Source organism: Chrysoperla carnea, chromosome X (genome assembly GCF_905475395.1).
Source record: "Chrysoperla carnea chromosome X, inChrCarn1.1, whole genome shotgun sequence".
In the NCBI taxonomy this organism is placed as follows: Eukaryota; Metazoa; Arthropoda; class Insecta; order Neuroptera; family Chrysopidae; genus Chrysoperla; species Chrysoperla carnea.
In genome coordinates, this window is record NC_058342.1 from 36,579,711 (window position 1) to 36,602,009 (window position 22,299).

Below are 22,299 nucleotides of genomic sequence, written 5' to 3' on the forward strand. Positions count from 1 at the left end.
TTCAAAAATCAGGATTGCAGCATGTATTCAGTAGGGATTCAGTTAGGGAAAAATTGTTTAAAAAAGGAAATCACAAGATCTACGAAAAAATGTGAATTTAAATTGATTTTAATAAGAAATTCCTCCACAAGAAGTTACAATCAATGTCTCTCAAAAGGTTTCGTTTGCTGGATATCCTTTGAAATGTGTATTTTTCAAAGTTTTTCCCAATACTTAGGGATTTCAAGTTTTGAATTCCCAAAGTATCATTTTTAGACATGAAACGACTAGAATATTGACCAAGACCATATTTCCTTGAACATGCGATACTTATGGAAATTTATATCTAACATAACATTTTGAGATTTTCGAATTTTATAAAAAGTTTTGGCTGTAAAAGAAAAGGATTTTGTGATTTCAAGTTTTTAAAAGGAACGAATTTTAAAATCTTTTTTATTTAATATAATTGTATATAATTTTTAAGGGCCGCTATAGTAGACTTGTAAAACATCTGTAAAACATCGGCAATATTTCAGGGAAATCTCAACAAAACCGCTGTAACGACGCCTATACAGACGGTTGCCACCTCTCCAAATTTGATCGGGAGACTCCCGAAATCGTAAAATCTCTCCCGACTCCCGATGTCAACATAAATTCTCTAAAGTTTAGTACAAAAGATATTTTTTGATTATTTGTTTCATATTCACAATTTTGAGCAGCTTTTATTTTATTAAGGAAAAACTGGGTACACAAAACATCAAAAATATCGAAGACTTTTATAATTAGGTGCTATAATTTAATTTCACTATTTCCCGACTTCCCGAAACTTTGAGGTGGCAACCCTACCTATACTCCGTGAAAACTTTTGAAAAAAGAAACTCAAAACCAGAAAAATGATTATTTTTGGAGTTATAGGTTCAGTAAAATTGTATAAGCTTGCACGAAGAATAAAATTTGCACTTTAGCGACCCTAGAACACAGTATTTTTTACGCTTCCTCCTCTATGAGCAATGCGTTCTTGGATAAAGAGGCACACAATAAAGTTTATGACACATAATAAAGTTATAACAATGGTGACTTCGACTTAAAGTAACTCACCCATGCCTGTTTTAGGGGAAATTTCAAGAAGAATCGCTGTAGTGCAAATTTTACTTAAATTTTGATTTGTGTCTCAAAAAACTAAGTGTAAATTTGTTTATTTTTTTCTTTTTCTAAACGTAGAAATAGCAGAATAGAAACTCGAATGAATAGTTACCTGATAATAAATGTTAATTATTTTTTTTTTTAGTTGTTTTCTTTCAGAATCTAACACTACTGTATTTGTATCTTGTATGTTTGTTTAATTTTTAATGATTTTGTAATTTTTGAAATAAAACAATAAATAAGAAGAGTATTTAAAAATCATTACAAGAAAATCAAATAAAGGCGCGTTTATTTAAAATCAAATATGAACGCTAGTTAATTGGGTGATTTTTAATGAAAAAAATAAGTCATTTAGTGTTTGTAAAATGATATACAAAACATACTTAAAACAAATTTTAATTATTTCTGTTGTATTTATTATTATTCTTCTGATTAAGTAATTTATGTTGTATTTGTTCACTCATCAACAAAAAAATGAAAAAAAAAACAAGAACTTTCGTCAATAAAAATACATTTTTAAAACTGTAAACACTTCGTTTTTAATTATATGGCGTCCAACCTCCCATCCCAACAGGATATTCTACTATTTTTGAAAAAGTACCTCAAAATGTTGATTTTAGACAGAGTTTAATTGTTAAGAGTCCGTTTTGGAGGGTAGTTTCCAAAATAAACCGTGTGGTATCGCAAATAGGTTCCTAGCACCTATACCAAGAGGTCTAGGGGCTTTCTTGGAAAAAACCAGCCACCTGAAAGCGAGGAATCTCCGGGCAAGAGATCTTATTTTAATCAGATAAAGATAATGGATTCATTAGACGCCACACAGAAAGCCCACAGCTTCTCTTCCAGAATCTCTGAATCCAAGAATTGATTGGTGTCCAAGGTTTCGGATCCAAACATTCTCAATCTGAAAGTGTTTGAAATGGGAAATTCGAAAAGAGAAAATAAGAAAAGCATTTTGTAAGTAAATAAAATATGTATATTTGACAAAACATTTGTATAAAATTTACATAAACGAGCAAAAAAGGGTAAGAAGAGCTTACATTTTAAAAAATAAATCTGAAAATAGAAAAACAAATGCATATCACAAATAGCTAAGATATGAATATGTCAACTCAAAAATTTACGTCATTTCCCTTCAACTACCATACATTTAAACCTTTTAACAAAAGGTGTAAATTTTATTTCGAAAACGGGTAAGAGAATTGATACCATTTCCTAGTTGAGATTTTTATAAGGAACAAATTTATTAACCTTATTAAGAAAAAACTTGATTGAGCTTATGAAAACAGGAAATGCATTTATTTTCAAACACACTCCAGCAAGTTATATAAATACTATCAAAAATAAATGAGAACCCCAGGATATTTCGAAATAAATTTCGATTTTATAGTCATCAATCGTTGCGTACTTTGTACTGCGCATCAGGTTGCCTAAGTGATTGAAAACAATTGAAGTTGTTTTCAATTTTTCTCATAGCTACATCTCCCGAATCAGGCATCAGATCGAAATTTGGTTCATAGCTTTTCCATTTGTCTTGTGCTGTCAATAACAGAACACCCTATATATGATCTTGCCAATGACATTTGAGTATTTTATCACCTGATTTTGACACTTAATTTTTGATAAATTCTTAACCTTGAAAAAGACGTAAATTTTTAGTTAGATGAAAAATATTCAATCAGGCGCAGTATTTGACAGTTATTTTAGAATGACTACAAATTTGAGGAGCTGTTAACAATTTAAAGGTAATTACTCTCTTCCTTTTCCAAGAGGACGATTTTCAAATTAAATGCATTAATTGAGGGCGGTATTCAAATTAAATGCAAAAATCACTTTGTCTAGCAATCGAAAGAATGAGATGTTCCGAAAACAACAGCTTAAAGCTCCTTGAAAGAAGAAAAATAGCACGCCCTTAACTATAACCTGTTAAATTTTCAGTCGTTCTGAAATGACGTGTCAAATGCTACCCAGCAAACCTTTATACATTTACGAAAATCAAATTACGGAAAAAAAGAATGAAATATTTAATAAAAAATAAAAAAATTATATAAAATGACATGATTCTTCGGCCACATAAAAAAAAAACAGTAAAAAAAGAAAATTAGGCACTTCAGTTTTGTTTGTAAAAGAAAAAAAATTGTTAGTTTTGTGATAAAATATTCAAAATTTCTTTGTAAGATTGTCGTAAGGCGTCAATAAATTCAGCACCATTTTTTTGTCCTTGATAACTTGCTAGAGCCACTCCTAGGCTATCATCCATTATTGTATATCTGTAACAATCAAAAAAATCCCGTCAGCATTAATTCGTATACACATTCTCAAACCTCTAGCTTAATTCGGAGGGGCTGTGGAGTAAACGAGTCTTTGATTTTTTGCTACCCTGTAGTAAACAGAACTGTTCTCTCTCGTTTTATCTCACTTAGGTACGATAAGTCGTCTTATTCTTGGACAAATATGAATATTCGCTGTGATTTATCGACATCGTTTACTAATCGTTTTCGTTTACGATACCTATAGCATCCTTTTCGATACTTATAGCATTTTTGACGCTTTTAAACCTTATTTTAAAAGTTATGCCTTCATAGATTCCTATAAATGTGCATTCTTTCGAGATTTATCGCAGATATCATCCTTGAAGAGGTTGACATAAATCTTTACATTTATATTAAGAAAAAAAAAAGGTTTACTTACGCAATTCCATAACCATCTTGGACAACTGGCCCAAATCCACCAGCCCAAACGTGTGGAGACGATAAAGTACTGGTTGATAGAATATTATGATTCAATTTTTCATAAGCAAGGTCTCCAAATATAGACGGTTTTGGTCGACCCATTTTTTCCGCTAAATACTTAAGAGCAAACAAATGACGATCAAAACCTTGTCCCATCGCTGCTTCTTTGGTCAATTGCGAGTGTACCTCTGAACACTTTTTAATTTTGTCACGTAACGCTGAATGATTTGTTTCTTTTTTAAGATTGAACGAATCACAGAAATCCTAGAAAAAGAGATTCACTTATTTATTAGATACGATTCAAAACGTTGTTGAAGCAAGTTTACTTTTGTGGCAACGGTGCAAGGACGCATTGTTTCGGTACGTCCATGTTTAAATGCGGCAGTACTGCATGATTCATATGTGGCCGTATAATTACCAAATAATTTAAAGTAGGCTGATTGAAAACCTAATTGCATCACTGAATCTGGACTGATTGCGTTCTTCTTACAAATCTTCTTTCCAATACCATCAAATTCGAGGATGTTTATATCTAAACTTGAACAAGTTTGATCGTATTTATGGATTGTGGATTTTATTATGTTTGACATTTGATCATCCAAATTTACATCTAAAAAACAAGCAAAATTATTTATTTTGAATTCTGCACGCAAAATTTATCACGCTCACAAAACAGACCAAAAACTGGCTCATTTAATAGAACATTTTCGACTTAATTTCGATCATTTCCATAATTTGGGGATCGAAAATGGTCAGATAGTCAGGCTGCTCTTCGGGTCCTTGAAGCGTCAAGATTACAATCAAGGATAGTCTATGAATGCTTAGAGGAGCTGAATCATCTGGCACTGAACAACCCAGTCTGGGTTCCGGGTCACTCTGGCGTTAAAGGGATGAAACAGCAAATTCGTTGGCACGAAACCTTGGACCCATCTATCCTGGGAGTGATCCCCACGAAGAAGCTGTGGGCTTTCTGTGGGGCGTCTGGCCTAGAGAGAATCCTTAAGCTTGAAGAACGTTTCAGGATCATTTTCGTTTGATTACGCAGTCGATTGATAAAAACAAAAAAGATCGAATATAAATACTAACCAAGATGTGTAACATGATCGGGTGTGACGCTGGACGCTGGTTTTGTGTCAGGATGAACTTGTGGTTTTCGTGTAGAATCTTTATAAATATCATTAAAATATCTCAAAACTGCAACTCCATCGCCCCAAGAATGTTCAAAATTGACTCCGGTCACTGCATCTTTTGTTACAATTAACGATATTGATTTGTCAAACCATCTAAAAATTCAATCAAAATTTTAATTTGAATGTGCACAGAAAATGTATTGAGTGTTCAGAAAATAGTGCAAAAAAAAGTTTACAGATTCGAGAACTCATCTTTTGTATTATTATAATTATCTAGGCGCCCTTGCATTTTGGACTCATAGACTTGGAGCAGCGTCTAGAAATCATAGTAATTAATCCATTCTATCCAAATTTGACTTACCGATTTTTACCATTTCCATGCAAGAAGTGTCGTACAAGTTTAACATTATCATTCAAAATTTGATCGTCATCCAAAACTAAATTAAACAAAGCGGAATCAATTAAACGTAATGTTTTCTCGTTTCCAAGTTTTAACAATAAATGACGTGCTGTTGCCCAAACATTACGATTTTCCGTTGTTAAAATACCCAATGGTAATGGATTTGGTGGACGTGGATCATCCAAAACATTTTTTATTTTCGCTAAAATATCTTCAGGTGGTAAAATTTCCCCTACAAAAGTCAATAACATTATATTATTACTTAAGTTTAATCTTACATACTTAATGCGGATAAATCGGTCATTTTTTTAAGGTCAAAAACCTTAAGGTTCATTGAATTTCAAAGCTTGAGTTTGATTAAGGATGTACCTGCGTCAGGGCAAGTCTTGATTTTTTTTATATGAAGTTGAACTAGGTCCAAATCAATTCTGAAAATTTTAAAGGGAGGGGGGGGGGGTAACGGTGGAAATAAACAAAAAATGACACTTACCAAGTGAATTTAAAACATCAAAAATATAAAAATGTCCATTTCGCATCACCAAAATATGTTTGGCACGTACATCTTGGACAATCATATCCTTGTCCAATTCGGGAACTCGAGTACTATTAAACAAGTGATCATATTGGCTCATATCCAACGGATACGCGTTGTTCATGTAACAATACATATACGACAAAAATGGCGGCAATGTTTTGGCAATTTTCGTAAACATTGGTTGATCGGGTGTTTTTGGATTTACAAAGAATACTTCTGGTTTTAAAATATTGGCTCGTAACGAGCGCATAAAACGTAACGAACTGATCACCATGTTTGTGGCCTTCAATAGTTGAGTCTCGTATTCTGGTTTCGGGCCACGCACATGAATTAACGCTGGATTATAGTTAATCGGTAACGGTTTACGATCTTTCAAATACATATCGAACCATGGTGCTGATATGTAACTCGTGTGCTTATTTTTATTATCTTGTTCCACAAGCGCGTTATGTAAAAGTTTTCCCGAACTCGTGATAAATCGTTTAACATTCGCTTCGGTTTTCTCAAATGCTTCGGCTATCGGTATTAATGGACGTTGTGCTTCTAAATATCGTTCACATGTTTTCTCTAATTTTGGAATTGGTAAGCGTGGTAATGCTGTCTGGAAATGCAATGTTGGTATCTCACTCCGATGTAAGTATTGATATTCTTCTGAAGAGGTTGTGCTGTATTTCGCATATTGTTTAATAACTTGTCGAATATGTCGAATATTTTGTCGCTCGAATAATAAAACCGACATTTTTTTTATAATACTTTTTGTTTCTTCCAAATTTTTCGATAAATATCTTACAAAATTTTTTTTATACTTAATATTTTAAAATACTCTGAAAAAATAATTCAAAATTAGTTTTTTAACAAAAAATCAAATTAAGGAATAGTACTTAGAAATCTTTCTAAAACGAAAATTTAATATGTAGAAGTGGGGAGGGAGGCCATAAATGATCAAAATTTGTATTTCACACTGCCGCTGCCTGGATTCGAACCCGCAACCTAAGTCTAAATGGACAAACAGACAAAGACCGCTCGGCCATTTAGGCTCTAATATAAATTATTATCCTCTTGAACGTTAAACGAAAATTCGATTGTTTAGAAAATTAAAATATTTTATAAAAATATCGAAGGGAAATTTTTTCAGCGCAAGTTTAAACACAATTTTTCTCTATAATAATTATAATACTTAAGAAAAACTAAAATGTTTACTTTCTAAATCACATAATTTTATTTGATTGGAAAATTTTAAATCAATAATAAATTAAATAAATAATCGAATTAATTTAAAAATAGAAAATAACGTAGATTTAGTTGCATATCAATGAACTTTTTATAAAAGTGAAAGTTGAAATGAAAATTCAATAAAAAAAATTTTCATCTACGGTCCTGAATTTTTTATTTATATATGGTAAATAAAAATTTAATTGTCCTAATTAATAAATTTTTAAATTTAATTATCCCCATAAAAAAAAAACGAAAAAAAAAATTTTACCTCCGATTTTTAGTCACGGGCCAAAGGGCACTTTTTTTTTTTTAAATAGATGCACGATTTCAAATTAGAACTAAGTAACATCAATTTTTGTTTAAGTATGAGTTCTAGTCAAGTGTTATTTACACTTTTAATGTAATAGTCTTGTTCAGTAGATAAAAAGCGTGATCGTTGAATCGTTCTCTTTGTAAATTTAGCACCCGGTCATGGAGGTTAGAGAGAAGGAGAACGATCGTTACGCGGTAAAGCATTAGAAAATTTGTAGAATATATAGTTTATTTTTCAGCCACCAGCCGCGCTGTCGTCGATAAGTAGTATCTGTGAAGTTAGCTGTTTATGAGTACAAGTAGCATGAAGTTAGTACCATTCAAATTTATAAAGTAGAATAGATAATTTATAATTTATTCATTAGTAACTAATAATAATAATTAATAATAATTGCATTATTTTTTTTTATATACACGTATATTAAACGTTGATAGATCATTTGAAATTAGCGCGCTTTTAATGAGACAACTTAGCGATCCCAGCGCCTCACTTATTTTGTCCATATTTTGGGGACAATATTTTCTATAGCGATCGTTCTCCTTCTTTATAACCTCCATGGTGTATGAGTGTGTTAAATTCACAGAGAGCAATGTTCGTCCATTTCTTTTTATCTACTAAACACGACCAACTGATAGACAAAGATCAATAGATATGACTTAAGTGACATGTGACGGAATACGAGTATAGTTGACAATAATTATAAGCACTATTTGATGGCTTATGTTTAGGTTAGGTGACTTATTAAATATTTATACTACACATATCATATTTTTTTAATATCAATAAATTAATGAATTTTAATAAACATTTTGCATTAATTATGGGGGAACAAAGAGTTATTGTTTATTGCAATCAAAAAAGTTATGACTTAGACTCTATGATAAGCCAATATGGATGTTTAAAAAACTATTTTGATATTAATAAAAATTATTACCTAGTTAAACTTACTTAAAAATCTTTCAATTTGTAACACATAATATTAAATTTGTTTTATTAATAATAATTATTTAATTTTAATTGTAATCGTAAATATGACTAGAGAACTTCATGTCAAAAACAGCTGTTATATGCACCCAACAATTCACGGCCACTTTGTCTTCCATTAGTGTACTTAACTTGATGAGTTAAGAGAGTTTTTACTGTAGCGCTCCCATTGTACGCAACTATTGTATTGTAACTAAAAACATTTAGTTTGAGGCAATCACAATACCTCCATATACAAAGTATCTTTTTCAAAAGATTAATCGTTCGGGAGCGAAGTATATCAGAAAAGATGGCTGTGAAATATTTTATAATGATTATTTTTACAGAAATCTGTAATTTATGGTAATGTCAAATGATTACTTTTACAGAAATCTGTAATTTATGGTAATGTCAAATGACTACTTTTACAGAAATCTGTAATTTATGGTAATGTAAAATTAAATTAATTTTTAATTTTATTTTTTATTAATATATCTTTATAAATTATATCTCATGTGTTATTCTGAAGTATGAGCTATATTGCTGTACAGTTTCATTAAAAACCATTCGCTAGTTTTAGCGTGAAAGCGTAACAAACAAACAAACAAACATGCTTACTTTCTCATTTATAATATATAGAGATTATAGTTTTGCGAAGACATCGTGTTACAAGCCACCCAATTTTATATTAAAAAATAGCAGAAAATGCTATTTAAAAAATTTCTTTGCTAATTTTATGCACATGACTGAAAAAGTTAAGGTAATATTGTATACTGTACATGGCGGTAACACGTTGAAAAAAAACTATTTGTTGTGAGGAAATAATTTTTTTTATCAATGTTGATAAATGTATAATTTATGGCCCAGCTTATCAATTAAAATTGTTTATGAAAAAAAATATTCACAATCATTTTTGTTTTCAAAAGGAATTTATCAGTGAAATCGGATCTTTATTAGTCTAAAATCTAAAACTAAATAAATGAAAAAATGTGATTTGGGCATTATTTTTATTACTTTACCTGTGTTCATTTGGGGTTTGGTCACATTTTTGTAAATAATTTGGGCACTAAAGTAAATATTTTTTTAACATATTTGGTCTTACCTGTGTAAATTAAGAATTTAGAGGTTTAAACCCTTTTTTAATTAGACCATATTTTATTTATGATTTAGACTGGCTACAATCTTATAAATTGTCCGACCATTGAGAATTATTAAATTATTTATTATTATAAAAGTAAAAGATTTTTCTGCCCTCTTTGAACAAAACGCTGTATTTTTAGAACAGAAAATTTTGAGATAGAAGTATTTAAAATTTGTCACGGAAAAACCTTGAAACTCGAGATACGATTATATTTAACGTGGTAAATCTAATAGAAAAAATAAACAAAATCAAATCAAATTATCTAATTTTAAAATACAAAACAAGTGAAAATAAACAATTCATTTGATTAAATTGAAACACTCTGTACATACAATTCTTCATTTTTAATAGTTTTGGAGAAAGTGGAAACTAAAGTTTTGCCATAATTTGTGTTCTCATGGGAAAACAATGATATTTATGACAAAATGTTTCAAACAAAAGTTTTTATTTTTGTTTTTTCCTAATGAATATATTTCAAATTTAAACTATTTTATCTCTTGTGGTTTAAATGATGGGTCCTCCCGATTGATCTATGCCCATTTACGAACTAAAAGTCCCTTTTTACGTCCAAAGCACGCTATCCACAATTTCTCTTCGATATCTTTTTTCATTTTTGTGCTATCGTATTTACGAACAGACGAAGTAGACTAATTAAGCCATTTTATAAAAATCGACCTCTCCCATTTGGCCATTCTGGCACTTTGTTCTTTAATCTCTGAATATATGAATTGAGAAACTTACCTGAACATAGGGCTGTCCAAAATAACTGAAAATAAGCGATTTCATGAACTTATTCAAAGGAAAAAAAAAAAAAGAAGGTTTCTGCATCTGGTTTAAGACCCTACTAACGCACAGTCTCAAAAGTGCTAGGGTAGCGTTAACTAACGCTATGTATACATAAATAAACGATTTTTGGCCAATATCTCGGAAACCATCAACTTTATGAAAAAAAGTTTATTAATTAACGCATACAGTGAGACTGGGCGTTAGTAGGGTCTTAAACAAGATGCCGAAAACTTCCTTTTTTTATTTTATTTTTTTTTTTGGCTTTGAATAATTTCACGTAAATACATTATTTTGAGCGGACCAATAAGGAAATTTTGGGCAGTTTGGGCATGGGATAAATAAAACGACATAATTTTTTTTTTATCGAAAGTAATTATGTATTTTAACAATAAGTGATATAAATATCAGAATAATAAGGCAGATGTAATTACAATCTGCGGCACATGTAACGATTAATTTAGTTTTTGTATTGTTGAGCAAACGCTAATATTGATTTTTGAATTTGAAATATGCAAAAAATGTCGAGAAAGATTTCTTTAATTGTTTTTTGAAAGCATATCATTTTTTTTAAGTATTCTTGGAAACATTTTTTTTTTTGATTTTTTTTTTTTGGAGAAATATTGAATCAATTTGAAAATTTGTGTGTGTTGTCAATGATTTTGATTTTTGTGTGTGTTGCATTGGCTTATAATGAGCCGTCTCCCAGTAATCGGCCCATTTACAAGTCAAGCAATAATGTTTTGGTATCCATATTCCACATTATTGCAGAGAAAACAGTTTTATTTTGATCATCTTCTGTTCAAAAGTGTTCAATATACTGCACTCGATTCCATTTCTTCATCACTGTAATAGGCGCCTTTATTTGTTTATAAACAAGAGATGGTGTTACATGAACAGTTTCATTTGAAAGGTCTCTCACAAAATATGCACTTGCTTCGATCACAATTCACTTTAACCCTTAACTGCACATCGTTAGATCAGTTATATAAATATAGCCCAATCATTTTCAAAACTATATTATTTTTAATTCGACCCGGCAAAATCATATTTCCCTTTTGATATTTGTAGAGCAGTCTTAAGATCCTAGAGCAACCCATCCTAGGTACATGAAAGGAAAGATCAGAATTATATTTAGATTGTTCCCCTTTTATATAAACCCCCGGTTTATGGTATAAATTCCCGGAAGTGTAGCCCAGGAATATTCTACAGTTTATAAAAGCTGTAAGGCTTTGGAGCACCTTTGAAGCAAAGGAGGAGCAATAGATCAAACTGATCGCAGTACAAAAGTCTTCTAAGACTTGCTCCTAGCTTAAATGTTTCAGATTCAGAATGTTCGGGTCCGAAATCTTGGATCCATCTATCCTGGGAGAGATCCCGACTGAGAAGCTTTGGGATTTCTGCGTTGCGTCTGGCCTCGACAGAATCCTTTAGCTTCATCTGATTTTAATCGCGCCTCCTACCCGAAGACGTGTCGTCTTCAGGTGGCAGGTCGTTCTCAAGGAGGGCACAGATTACTCTTGGTCTAGGTGCTAGGGACCCATTTACGGTACCCCCCTTATTGATCCCACGATGTCAGTTAAGAATTAATGTATATAAAAATTTAAGGCAGAATTTAATTCGAAATAGAATTTATAAAAAAGTCACAAAGTGTTTATTTTGTGAGTTTGCAATAAATAGAAAAGTTTGTAAAAAATGATAAATGCTTACTCGTCTTTTGAAGGATATTTGGCAGCATAAATTTTGTTACATGTTCTTCCACATCCAGGACAATACCAATAACTGAGTACACCAATCGACACCCCAAATAATACATTTGGTATAATTAATGATAGGACAAGATGTCGCAGATTGTCATCCCAACTATATCTTGCAACAACCGTTTCTGGATATGTCCGACTATAATAGCATGGAAATTGTTTACCCAAATTATTATAACCATATTTCTTCGCGAATTCCGTACAATTAACACGCGGTGGATAACCACAACCTTCCGTATTAACAAAGAATCGTGTATCCCCCACATCCCATTCCACAGTATCCAAATTTCTTTCCTCCGAATTCTTAATCCATTCACTATATGGAATTTTCGTATAATTGACAAGTATTTGGTGACATTTAATTGCGGCATTCGTACAACCCTCTCGACACGAAGACCATGAACAATTACGTAATCCTTCGGCATAAACATGATCGACTGCCATACAAGTGACAGGTTCTGGTTCGTAATTCGCTAAGATTGTTGTAATCGCTGGATCGACCACGAACGGTATTAAAAACATGAACGCAAAAACTGATAGTACAGCAGTGGTACCCAAACAAAGCGATGTATAAAATTTCGCTTTTTCAATTAACGATACAATCACTTCTTCTTGTGATCCCATTAAACCAGTTTTCAAACCAATACTTTTTGGTGAACTTGGAGTTGGTGAATCCAAACCACCATCGCCGGTATCACCCAAACCGCCATCGCCACCCTCTTGGGCACCCATTATGATTGTTGACTCGTCGGAATCAATGATGAGGCCGGATTGATTCAATGGTATTGTCCAATAAAAAAAGTTTATTATCACGTATTTTTTAAGCAAAATTTCAGCTTTTCTATATTTTTTTAATCTACTTTCGATCTCTAATGCCAAATAACATATTTAATAAAATTTGTAAAAATTAAAAACACAACAGCGCTGAATTCGAGCAGATAAAATTTCTTTAAAGGTTTTTTTTAAGGATAAAATAAGGTTAGATTTAAAGGTTTAAGGTTTTTAGGTTAAATTAGGGATAAGATTAAGGTAAATAGGTATATTTATGTATTTTTTGTTTAATCTCTATCTCAGTAAATATATTTGCACTATAAACGAATATGCGTAGTTAAATAAATGATACATAATGTTTAAGTTTATTTTATATTTTATAATACACGCGTTCCTCTCCTGAGAGCCGGGATTCATCTCGCAAAAAATACCCGCAACCGCAAGTACTGTCCGCGAGTCTTCGTTTTTTATTACTTTGAATGTCTTTTTGCTTTTTAATATTTGGTTTTATTTTTTGTTATTGTTAGTCATTTGAATTTTAATTTGTTGTCACACGCTTGCCAGAATGCTGTTTTGAATGTTTTAGAGTTAGTTAGAGCCTGCTCCACTATACATATGGATGTGGAGTAGTACTGGAGTCTGCTCCACGTTGACGTTCTTCATGGAGTAGTCATTATTAAATTTAATTTCGTTGCAATATGGCATCTAAATATTTTAAAATTATTTAAAAATTACAAAAATGTATCGCGTTTGTCTTCTCACAATTAAAATTAAAAGAAAAGTACGGGTTTTTGTTGTGCGATTTCAACGTCAATCCGCGAAGGATTTGTTGTTTTGGAGACACTGATGTGAAGAATGATATGTGTTGCGATTAGTTGCGATTCTTTTGTTTTGTATTTAGCGACAGATTTGAAGGTTTTTTTTTTTCGTTTAGTTTAGTCACAAATTTTTTGGAAATCAACAAAGAACGTGAAGAATCAACAAAGTAGAAGTTACGATTTTTTTTGTTGTATTTAGTGCATTAAGGGCGATTTGAAGCAGCGTGCGGAACTGGCTCTAGGCGGTGATATTCAATCGTCGTCTCGGCTCGAGAATGTACCTTCTCGATGAGCCGGGCTCTCTTGCAGGAGTGGAATGCCTGGAACAAATCAAATATACCAAATTATTTTCCAATCAATAGTTATTCGATTATATTGCACATTTGAGATTTTCTTATCGTTTAATAGTTTTAAGTGTTTTCTGATCAAGTCTTGGAACATTCACTTTGAGATGGTTTTAATAAGTTCACTTCTTAAGTCTGACTAATTTTGAACCTTACAAAATTGAGGTTAATTTCATAAGATTGAAAACTTGGTCAAACAATTCTTAATCTTTTAAAAGGGCTCTCTTTGTTCTTTCCTCATTACAAAAAATATTGGGGACGTAACATTGGTATTCAAATTACGAATGAAATAATCTCGGCATTTAAAAGTTCAATTTGGAAGTTTTAGGGTTGATTCCTAAGGCTAAATGAGTTTTTTAGGTCACCAGAAGATGATATTTTAGGTCACCAAGTGAAAGGTATTAAATGAAAGCTCTTTGGAATAACTAAGAAAACTTGGGGAAGTTTATATGGAAATTGAACGATAATTATTAGAATTAAAAAATTTTTGATAAAAAACTAAATATGCACTCTCGAAAAGTTGAAATTTTTGTTTGAGGAACAAAAAACTGTGGTACGGAACGCTGATTGTCCAAGTAGATACAAACTAACAAATTAGCGTATACTTTTATATATACGTTCGATTAAAAGAATGAGATAGAACCTGCCCTAATTCGTTCATCGAACTTTCTGAAAATTTCGAGAATATTCTACAGAAGTCTATGAAAGTTTCTGAGCCATTCTAACAAGGAATTGTTTTGCAACGTTCTATAGAGCCTTGCCTAAAACTCTAGCATAAAAAATAAATGAAAAAATGTGCTGAAAAACGCTTCTAGTACATTTTTCTAATTTGTTTCTCACTCGATAAAAAATCCTCCAATGTACGAGAATAAAACATTGATATGGAAGTAATTCTAAAAGAAAAAAATTATCAAAAAAAAATAGTTCTTACGTGATGGATCTCAGAGTGCCATTACATTATCCCCCCCACCACCACCGTCAGCTAAATTATTTGAGGATGCATTTTTATCAGTGGGTAAAATGGTGTTGGCACCAGCGCACCCTTTAAATCGCATTTTTGCATCATCGCCCACAACAATCGAACGTTGGCATAAAATAAGTGTGAAACATGATATTATAAACAAACAAGTCGGTACAATCGCTGCAAATAAGAACTGATGATAGGTTGTGATTAAATCGAATCGTGCTACAACCTTTGTGGTATCTGTGTCAGAAAAAAAACATGGAAATCGTGCCCTTGCATTATGATCAGTGCCATCTTTACCATACTCCCTTAAAAATTCCTTGCATTCGTCCATTAACGTGTTTACACATCCCTCCATGTTAATTAGTAGTTTGCTATCGTTTGCGATTAATAAATCGAGTTCTGGCGGTGCAACTTTTCTTGTCGGATCTAATGGAATTGGATTGGTAACACTTAAATAACTTAAATATGTAAAGTTTGTTAAATCGCTTAAAGTGTTTGTTTCGAGAAGCGATCCATTTATACAATCGTCAGCGATTACTCCATTTGTTGTGTTTTGAATGTTGTAACAGGAAGCCATCATAATTGTACCGGAAGTATCGTTCCACACTTCTGTCCCTGTATCTAAATCTAATGCTTTTTGACACTGAGAGAGGTAAACCTTATCGCCACTTAACAAAATCACATTCTTATTACGGGTTGGGATATCTACACATCGACGATCACAATTATACGGGGTTAAAATCCGTTCACACGTCCCTCGATTACAATTAAACAACCCCTCAATATCCGCACAATTAAATTTACCACGTCTTCCCGAACACTTTAACGGAGCGTCAGTATCCTTAAATATACACATAAACGCATCCGTGATATTTATACACATCCCTTCGGTACAATTAAAGGTACCTGTCAAATTTTTACACTCATCCGTTATGCACCGATTTTTCTTCGCATTCTCCTGATCGATCCCATAACATGTTTTATTCGCTGCATTCGTACAATTTGCCAGAACTATGTTGGAGCCGTTGTTACGAAGATTCACATAGATTTTCATACATGCTCCCGAAGTTTTACTCAAGCACCATTCACCACAAGAACCCCAATCACATGTATCGGAACTTACGGCTCGTGTTGTTGTACACATTGCGGGAACTTCGGATATACCAGATTCGAATGCACGAATTGAGGGCATATAAATTGCTACGGTTAAATATACCAAAGCAACACTACTTAACACTGCAGTCATTTGACAAACACAAATCGTTCCACAAATTTTTCCATCTTGTGGTGGGATTATTAAATCTTCCACAGGTACTGGTTTCTGTTTCGGCATCTTTTATTTATTTATGTTTTTTATTAAGAATTTCAACTTTTCAAATGTACATATTTTTTTCAAATGTTTTTCTCGAAGTGTACACAATGGTATTAGATTGAGAAACTAGAAAGAACTAGAATGGTGTGTCTGTAGAACATACAGCGCATACTCTCAATGAAAATCACCCTCAACCCCGTTTTTCATACACAACAACAAATATATATGCTTGCTATGAATCAATATTCATGCTAGTGACGTCATACTATTTGAAAATGTTATAAAGGTCGTTTAGGAACAATGCGACAACAAATTTTTATTAGAAATTTTTGTACTTAAATTTTATATAAAAAGCTAATCGATAAATTTTATACCGTATTATTTTAGGAAGATTGGATACAAATTATTGAATGCGATTGTACCAGGTGTGTCAGAGTGCAGGTGCGATTTCATGATCATTTTTTTTTCTTCATTTTAGTGAAGTGAAGTACACTGACAGACAAGAAAATTAGATTATTTTAAATATACCCATTTTCTGATACTATCGGTTTTAGGAAGTTTTTTGAAATTACTACCATGAGCGTACACTTTTTGATTCTTTTTTACAGAGTGATTCAAAAATGCACTTACAAACTTTGGCCATAATTTCCCAACAGAAAAAAACCAAGTGTCTTCATCCATATAAGGGATTTTCGAGCAGCCTTGATTTAGGGTTGAAAATATTTTTATCTTATTTTTAACTTTGATGGTAAATTTTGATATAATTTCATGAATGTAAACGAAAAATAAGGATACGATTTTCGATATCTGCTTTGGTTTTAAAAAAATTGAAAACAGGACAAACGTGGATTCAGCCCTCAAATAAGGCGATGGGCACGGCACAACACCCGAAAATCGGCCAAATGCGAATCGGATTAATAAACCTGTAAATTGTTAGTTTGCTTACAAAAATTACATTTGTCACATTTATACTCTAAACTACTGAACCAATTTTGATGAAATTCTTACAATTTCAAATTAAATTCAACGCTAGTATACATTTTACATTAAATAATTTTATTTGGACTCTTTACTTAGATATCAAATTCAAGCTTTTCTTTCGCGAAAGCGTTGTTAATATCATCGATATCCAGATGTTTAGGAGAGCTATCCCGAATAACCTTTCTAGTCCCATTAAGGCACGCAACCAAGAATTTACCCCATGAAGTGTAGAAAACGATCTCTCTGAAGTCGCTACGATGGCCGAAAGACTTTCGGTATAAATCTCGGTCGCATGCTTCAATGAGATGAGCTACCGACTCCGGTAGCGCGCAATTGTTTTCACATTCAATAGTTGATTCAATATCATGCTTGTCATAAAGATATGGGTGGATCCGCCACTGAAGCTGAATAATTCAAGAAAAGTTTCAATATTTTGAAAATTACGCCAGATATCGAAAAATTGTATTCTTACTTTTCGTTTTATTTCTACAAGTTATAAAATAATTTATCATCAAAATTGAAAAAATGTATATTTTTTTATTCATTTACCTGAGATTACTTGACTTTAAGAGTTAAATGTGAATTTTCGTTCAATATATTTATTTATTTTTTAGTTTTAATACTTAAAAAAACCTTGTATAAACAATTTAGTTTTCCAACACTTCCATCATAATACAATCATCCGATTTAGCACTTCTGATCGAAAAATATTAAGTATATTGTTAAATAATGCATGAGAAAAAATTGTAAATTATAATGAAAGCACTATGCACTCAATTTTTACGATACAACCTGTACTTTTTAAAATTACTTGTATAATTAGTACAATAATATTACCTTTTATTTTCACACTGAATCAGAGACTCAAAGACACACTGGCACACTTGTGACCATATAGACCATTTGGACACGAAGAATCATAATAAATTTTTACTAATTTTCGTAAATTAAATAAATATTGAACGGAAATGACAATTTAACAATTTAAAAGTGTCATTATTACACTGAGATCATAAATTATTCACAAACAAACAAATTTAACGAAGCGAAATTCAATGAAAACTTGTGAGTTCGCTAATTTGTAATTCTTCTTAAATGCAATTATCGAGCTGACTAATTCCTTTAGTATAATAACTTTGGGTGGGTGGAAAAATTATAGTAAGAAAAACTTGTGTATTTGTTAAATAGATCAGGAGCTAGGAACCGAAATTACTTGCAGATCGAATTACATATGCCCTGCAGTTATTTATGTATCGTATTCACAAATTTAAATTAAAACATATAAAAATGATTTAGGGTTTTAAAAGTTTTGTCCATTACTGATCGATACAGAATTTGATAGGGTTCCCAAATTTTAAGTTTTTTATCTCTTTTCAGCTTATTACTTACTATTATTCAGCGATTCTCGGTTATTTTTTCTCTACGAATTCAAATTGAACGCCCTTCGACGTTGGTTTGCGAAATTTCGTTCTGGAGATTTTATCCTCAAAGATGAGTTCCATAGTGGTGGATCAAGAGTAATCTAGGGCGAGCGTGTGGATTTGAGGACCTCGGTAGAAACTCACCCATCACAAGCGAAACGTGGGATGGCGGAATAGCTGGGCGTCAGCTTTCATGTGATTTTTGATGGTTTAAAACGTTTTCGAAAGTCAAAAGCGAGAAAAGTTGGTACACAGGCCAAACCATCACAGCAGAGCTCTGCATTTGGTTAATAGAAGAGGTCCGATTCTGCTCCTTGACAAGGTCTGTCGGCACGTTTCACAAATCGCCGTCCGAAAATTAAATGAATTAAGCATCAAAGTTCTGCCTCACCTACCATACTCCCCAGATCTCTCGTCAATCGACTACCATCTTTTCAAGCACTTTGATAACTTTCTCACCGGTAGAACCTTTGTCAATCAAGACCAGGTGAAAACAACCTTCTTCGACTCCATCGAATCCCGAGCACCCAATTTTTATGCCGACTGAATTAATCGACTTGTGTTACGTTGGCAACATTGAATTCAAATGGCGCTTATTTCAATAAAATTGAATAAGTATTCACTGAGAAATTATAGTTTAAAGTGGACTCTGACAATTAGTAGTCGATCAAAATTTTAGTACATTAAGATTACGCAATGATAATTGACATTCGAACCCCCCCCCCCAGCTCAGAAACGTTTTTATTTGGGTGCCGTGTCCATTGAGACTTTTATTCAGAATGCCAACATCTACAAAATCTCGCAATGTGAGCAAATATGAACGAAATCCAATTGATGTAAGATTTGTGTGGGGTTGTTTCTGTTAGTAGTTGTTGGGAGTCGAGTGCGGCAACCGGTCTAAAAAGCGCAATAAAGTATTTATCATATAAACATATACCCACATATGGGTTATTATCGGTATTCACTATTCGATATGTATTATAGCGTATATACGTCAATTGTATACGTAACGTAACGGCACGTAATACAGTGTTGTAACAGCAAGCAAAGCTAGCAACACGTGTCTTTTATCCGATTCTTTTCATGGAAATCTTATCTATTTCGTATTGTCAATTTTTTGTTCGTATTTTCCTATTGACGTAAAAAATATTCCGGAGAAGACCTATTACAAATCTTTTGGAAATTATCCCATTAAGAATTAATAACTTTAATCAGGATGCCAAGATCAAGAAAATCTCGAAATTTGAGCAAATTTACGACGGAAACCTTAATTCCTACAAGATTTGAGCGGGCCTTTTGGCCATTATAAATCAGACTAATAATGTCCAAAACTTTCCTAATCGTTACAATTGGTATTTGGGTAAAATTGGGTTTCTTATAATCTCACAATTTCAGTTCAAAATCTTTTGATCTTTTTCATGTACAACTCAGTATACGCATAGTATTTAAACAAATAACTATTTGTTTTTGTCAGCTTTCTTTCGTGTAAAATATGAATGTTTACACTGGATTAATTAGTGAAAGCATAGCAAGCACTGGGAAGTTAAATTGGATATTACTAGAATAGAAATTGTCGTTAAGTTCGCCAAGCCATAATTTCGATTTAAAAAAAGTCATTATTTAAAAACACACTACTAAACTTTTGAAATTGAAAAGAATTCTAAAAGTTTTCAACCTAAAATACCGATTTTGTGTATTTTGTTCGAGGTTTCGTCTATCTGGGTAGTTTAGGTTAGGTTAGATTGAAATGACCCTGACTCAGAAACCTGAAACCCATTGCGCTACCTATTATTAATACTCATTAGCGTCTCTCGTATCGTCATTTCGAAACATTTCCAGGTTTTATTACAAAGCTCATTATTTTTTTCAAGAACCTTTTTTTAGAAGTTTTCGATAACTTTGTCCCAAAATATCAGAACGTTGCTTGTTCTGCACCTTTCAAGAAAATAGATCATTTGTTGAAAATTTTTTTGAAATTTCCATGAAAATTTTAGTTTTATAATAAAATCAACCCCGAATAGAAAGCTTTAATAAAGTTTGAAATCATAGACCTAGAATATTCTTCAAAACAATCACATTTAAAATTTTAACCATTATTATTCCATTTTTTAATTTCTTTGCTTAAAAGTTTTGAATTAATTTGAGTTTTTCTCGTGGATGTTTTAATGAATTCTTACCAAAACTTTGTTTTTCAAGCTTACCATTACCATTATTTATTAACCTAAGATAAAAATTTGATAAACTTACCGATAAACAAAAAAAAGTTGACTACGTTTAAAATCCGATATGATACAAAATTTCCACTAATTTTTCTTTTATAAAAAAATGATTATTTATTACTTAATAGGCACTGTTTTAAAATTTATATTTTCACTTGCAGTTTATAATCTAGTAGTTTCTAGATGGAGCTTTAATTCACGTCAAACGTATCTTCCACACTTTTCTCTTAAAATTTCCACCACAATTCGTGTCTCTCTGTCTCTTTCGTTTTCGAAATCTAGAGAATTTATCCACAATTCAATATTTCAACCAAAAAAAAAACTTAATATAAAAAAAAAGAAAGAAAAATTGGTTAAATTTTCGGGAAAATGTGAACACTACGAGATTTTATTCAAATTATAACAAAATGAAAATATGTACTGAGGGTAAAAACTCTAGTGGTTTTTCTAATCGAAAATATCATCTCTAAATAAAACTGTTCGGTATATACGTTCGCTTGTATTCGATCAATATACCGAATGAGTTATATAGGGTGGTCGACTAGCTCACTGCTTATAAATGCGCTACTAACAGTTACAACCTAGCTCATTATTTAAATATCCTGTATATATCGAAATATATAAATTGGCTTCCTTTTAAAAAAGAGAGTTCTTGTATTTTAACTTCTCTTAAAATTCAGCTTACGAAATTGCAAGAACCGATTTTCACATGTTTCTGAACAGACAGATTTTTCAAAAAAGAGAAATTAAACCATTTTTCAGACACCTGGATAAAAATTTCTTATCCGCAATCGTTATTTCTTACCATTCTTAATATTATTACCCAAAAGTTTTATATTTCTCTGCTACTTGAATGAAATTCGATGTAAGAAGCTAAATTAAAAAAAAAAGTTTAGTCGCGACGGCGGGAATCGAACCCGCTACCCTAAGCATACCACGGACGGAATTGGTTATGCCTTAACCAACTGAGCTAATAGGGCGACTAGTTTTATGAAAATATAAAGGAAACAATTTTTGTGCTTTTTTCTTTCTCCTGAATGGTTTTTGAGATATCACCTGAAAAGATACAAAGTTTTTGTAATTTTTGGATACATTCCAGCTTATACAGTGAATTTTATTCAACGAATTGAAATTGAAAAGATTGTATCTCTCTTAAGCTTACATATTTAAAAAGGAATTTAAAAACAAGTGAAAACAAACAATTGACTGAGTTAATTGTTGAAATACCATGTATAGACAGTGTTGATTACTCTGTCACAAACAAGTCACACATATATAATTGATATTTTCATATACATACTATACAATTTGCGCATAATTTGCGCTCTCACGAGTAAACAGTGATGTTTACATAAAAATGTTTCAAACCAAA

General features: G+C 31.9%; 3 protein-coding genes across 4 annotated transcripts; all 3 read right to left on the bottom strand.

Moving 5' to 3' along the window:
• Nucleotides 1-2,657: 2,657 nt before the first annotated feature.
• On the bottom strand, nucleotides 2,658-6,721 carry LOC123302622 (carnitine O-palmitoyltransferase 2, mitochondrial). The gene is made up of 6 exons (XM_044885644.1): nucleotides 5,875-6,721; nucleotides 5,346-5,616; nucleotides 4,941-5,137; nucleotides 4,181-4,464; nucleotides 3,814-4,118; nucleotides 2,658-3,392 (listed from the first exon to the last, which is right to left on the bottom strand). Exons 1-6 carry the CDS (start codon nucleotides 6,656-6,658, stop codon nucleotides 3,263-3,265), a joined length of 1,971 nt encoding a protein of 656 aa, XP_044741579.1. The 5' UTR covers nucleotides 6,659-6,721; the 3' UTR covers nucleotides 2,658-3,262.
• Nucleotides 6,722-11,124: 4,403 nt separating this feature from the next.
• Nucleotides 11,125-12,956, bottom strand: LOC123302658 (protein tipE). 2 transcript variants are annotated; one of them, XM_044885701.1, is made up of 2 exons: nucleotides 12,045-12,956; nucleotides 11,125-11,193 (listed from the first exon to the last, which is right to left on the bottom strand). In XM_044885701.1, exons 1-2 carry the CDS (start codon nucleotides 12,824-12,826, stop codon nucleotides 11,178-11,180), a joined length of 798 nt encoding a protein of 265 aa, XP_044741636.1. In that variant the 5' UTR covers nucleotides 12,827-12,956; the 3' UTR covers nucleotides 11,125-11,177. The 2 variants fall into 2 exon arrangements, with proteins under 2 accessions (XP_044741636.1, XP_044741635.1); XM_044885700.1 differs by having other exon boundaries at nucleotides 11,125-11,180; nucleotides 12,045-12,955.
• A 59-nt stretch (nucleotides 12,957-13,015) lies between these two features.
• On the bottom strand, nucleotides 13,016-18,172 carry LOC123302643. The gene is made up of 3 exons (XM_044885679.1): nucleotides 18,125-18,172; nucleotides 14,959-16,442; nucleotides 13,016-14,003 (listed from the first exon to the last, which is right to left on the bottom strand). Exon 2 carries the CDS (start codon nucleotides 16,325-16,327, stop codon nucleotides 14,969-14,971), a length of 1,359 nt encoding a protein of 452 aa, XP_044741614.1. The 5' UTR covers nucleotides 16,328-16,442; nucleotides 18,125-18,172; the 3' UTR covers nucleotides 13,016-14,003; nucleotides 14,959-14,968.
• Between the last annotated feature and the right edge of the window lie 4,127 nt (nucleotides 18,173-22,299).

What these genes read in the sequence shown, in the direction of transcription:
- LOC123302643 (XM_044885679.1), bottom strand. Translation starts at nt 16,327, where the DNA reads ATGCCGAAACAGAAACCAGTACCTGTGGAAGATTTAATAATCCCACCA.
- LOC123302622 (XM_044885644.1), bottom strand. Translation starts at nt 6,658, where the DNA reads ATGTCGGTTTTATTATTCGAGCGACAAAATATTCGACATATTCGACAA. An exon ending in TGATGTTTTAAATTCACTTG is followed by an intron (nt 5,617 to 5,874) that starts GTAAGTGTCATT and finishes TGACTTTTGTAG; the next exon opens with GGGAAATTTTACCACCTGAA. An exon ending in CTTGCACCGTTGCCACAAAA is followed by an intron (nt 4,119 to 4,180) that starts GTAAACTTGCTT and finishes CTCTTTTTCTAG; the next exon opens with GATTTCTGTGATTCGTTCAA.
- LOC123302658 (XM_044885700.1), bottom strand. Translation starts at nt 12,826, where the DNA reads ATGGGTGCCCAAGAGGGTGGCGATGGCGGTTTGGGTGATACCGGCGAT. An exon ending in AAATATCCTTCAAAAGACGA is followed by an intron (nt 11,181 to 12,044) that starts GTAAGCATTTAT and finishes CGCCTATTACAG; the next exon opens with TGATGAAGAAATGGAATCGA.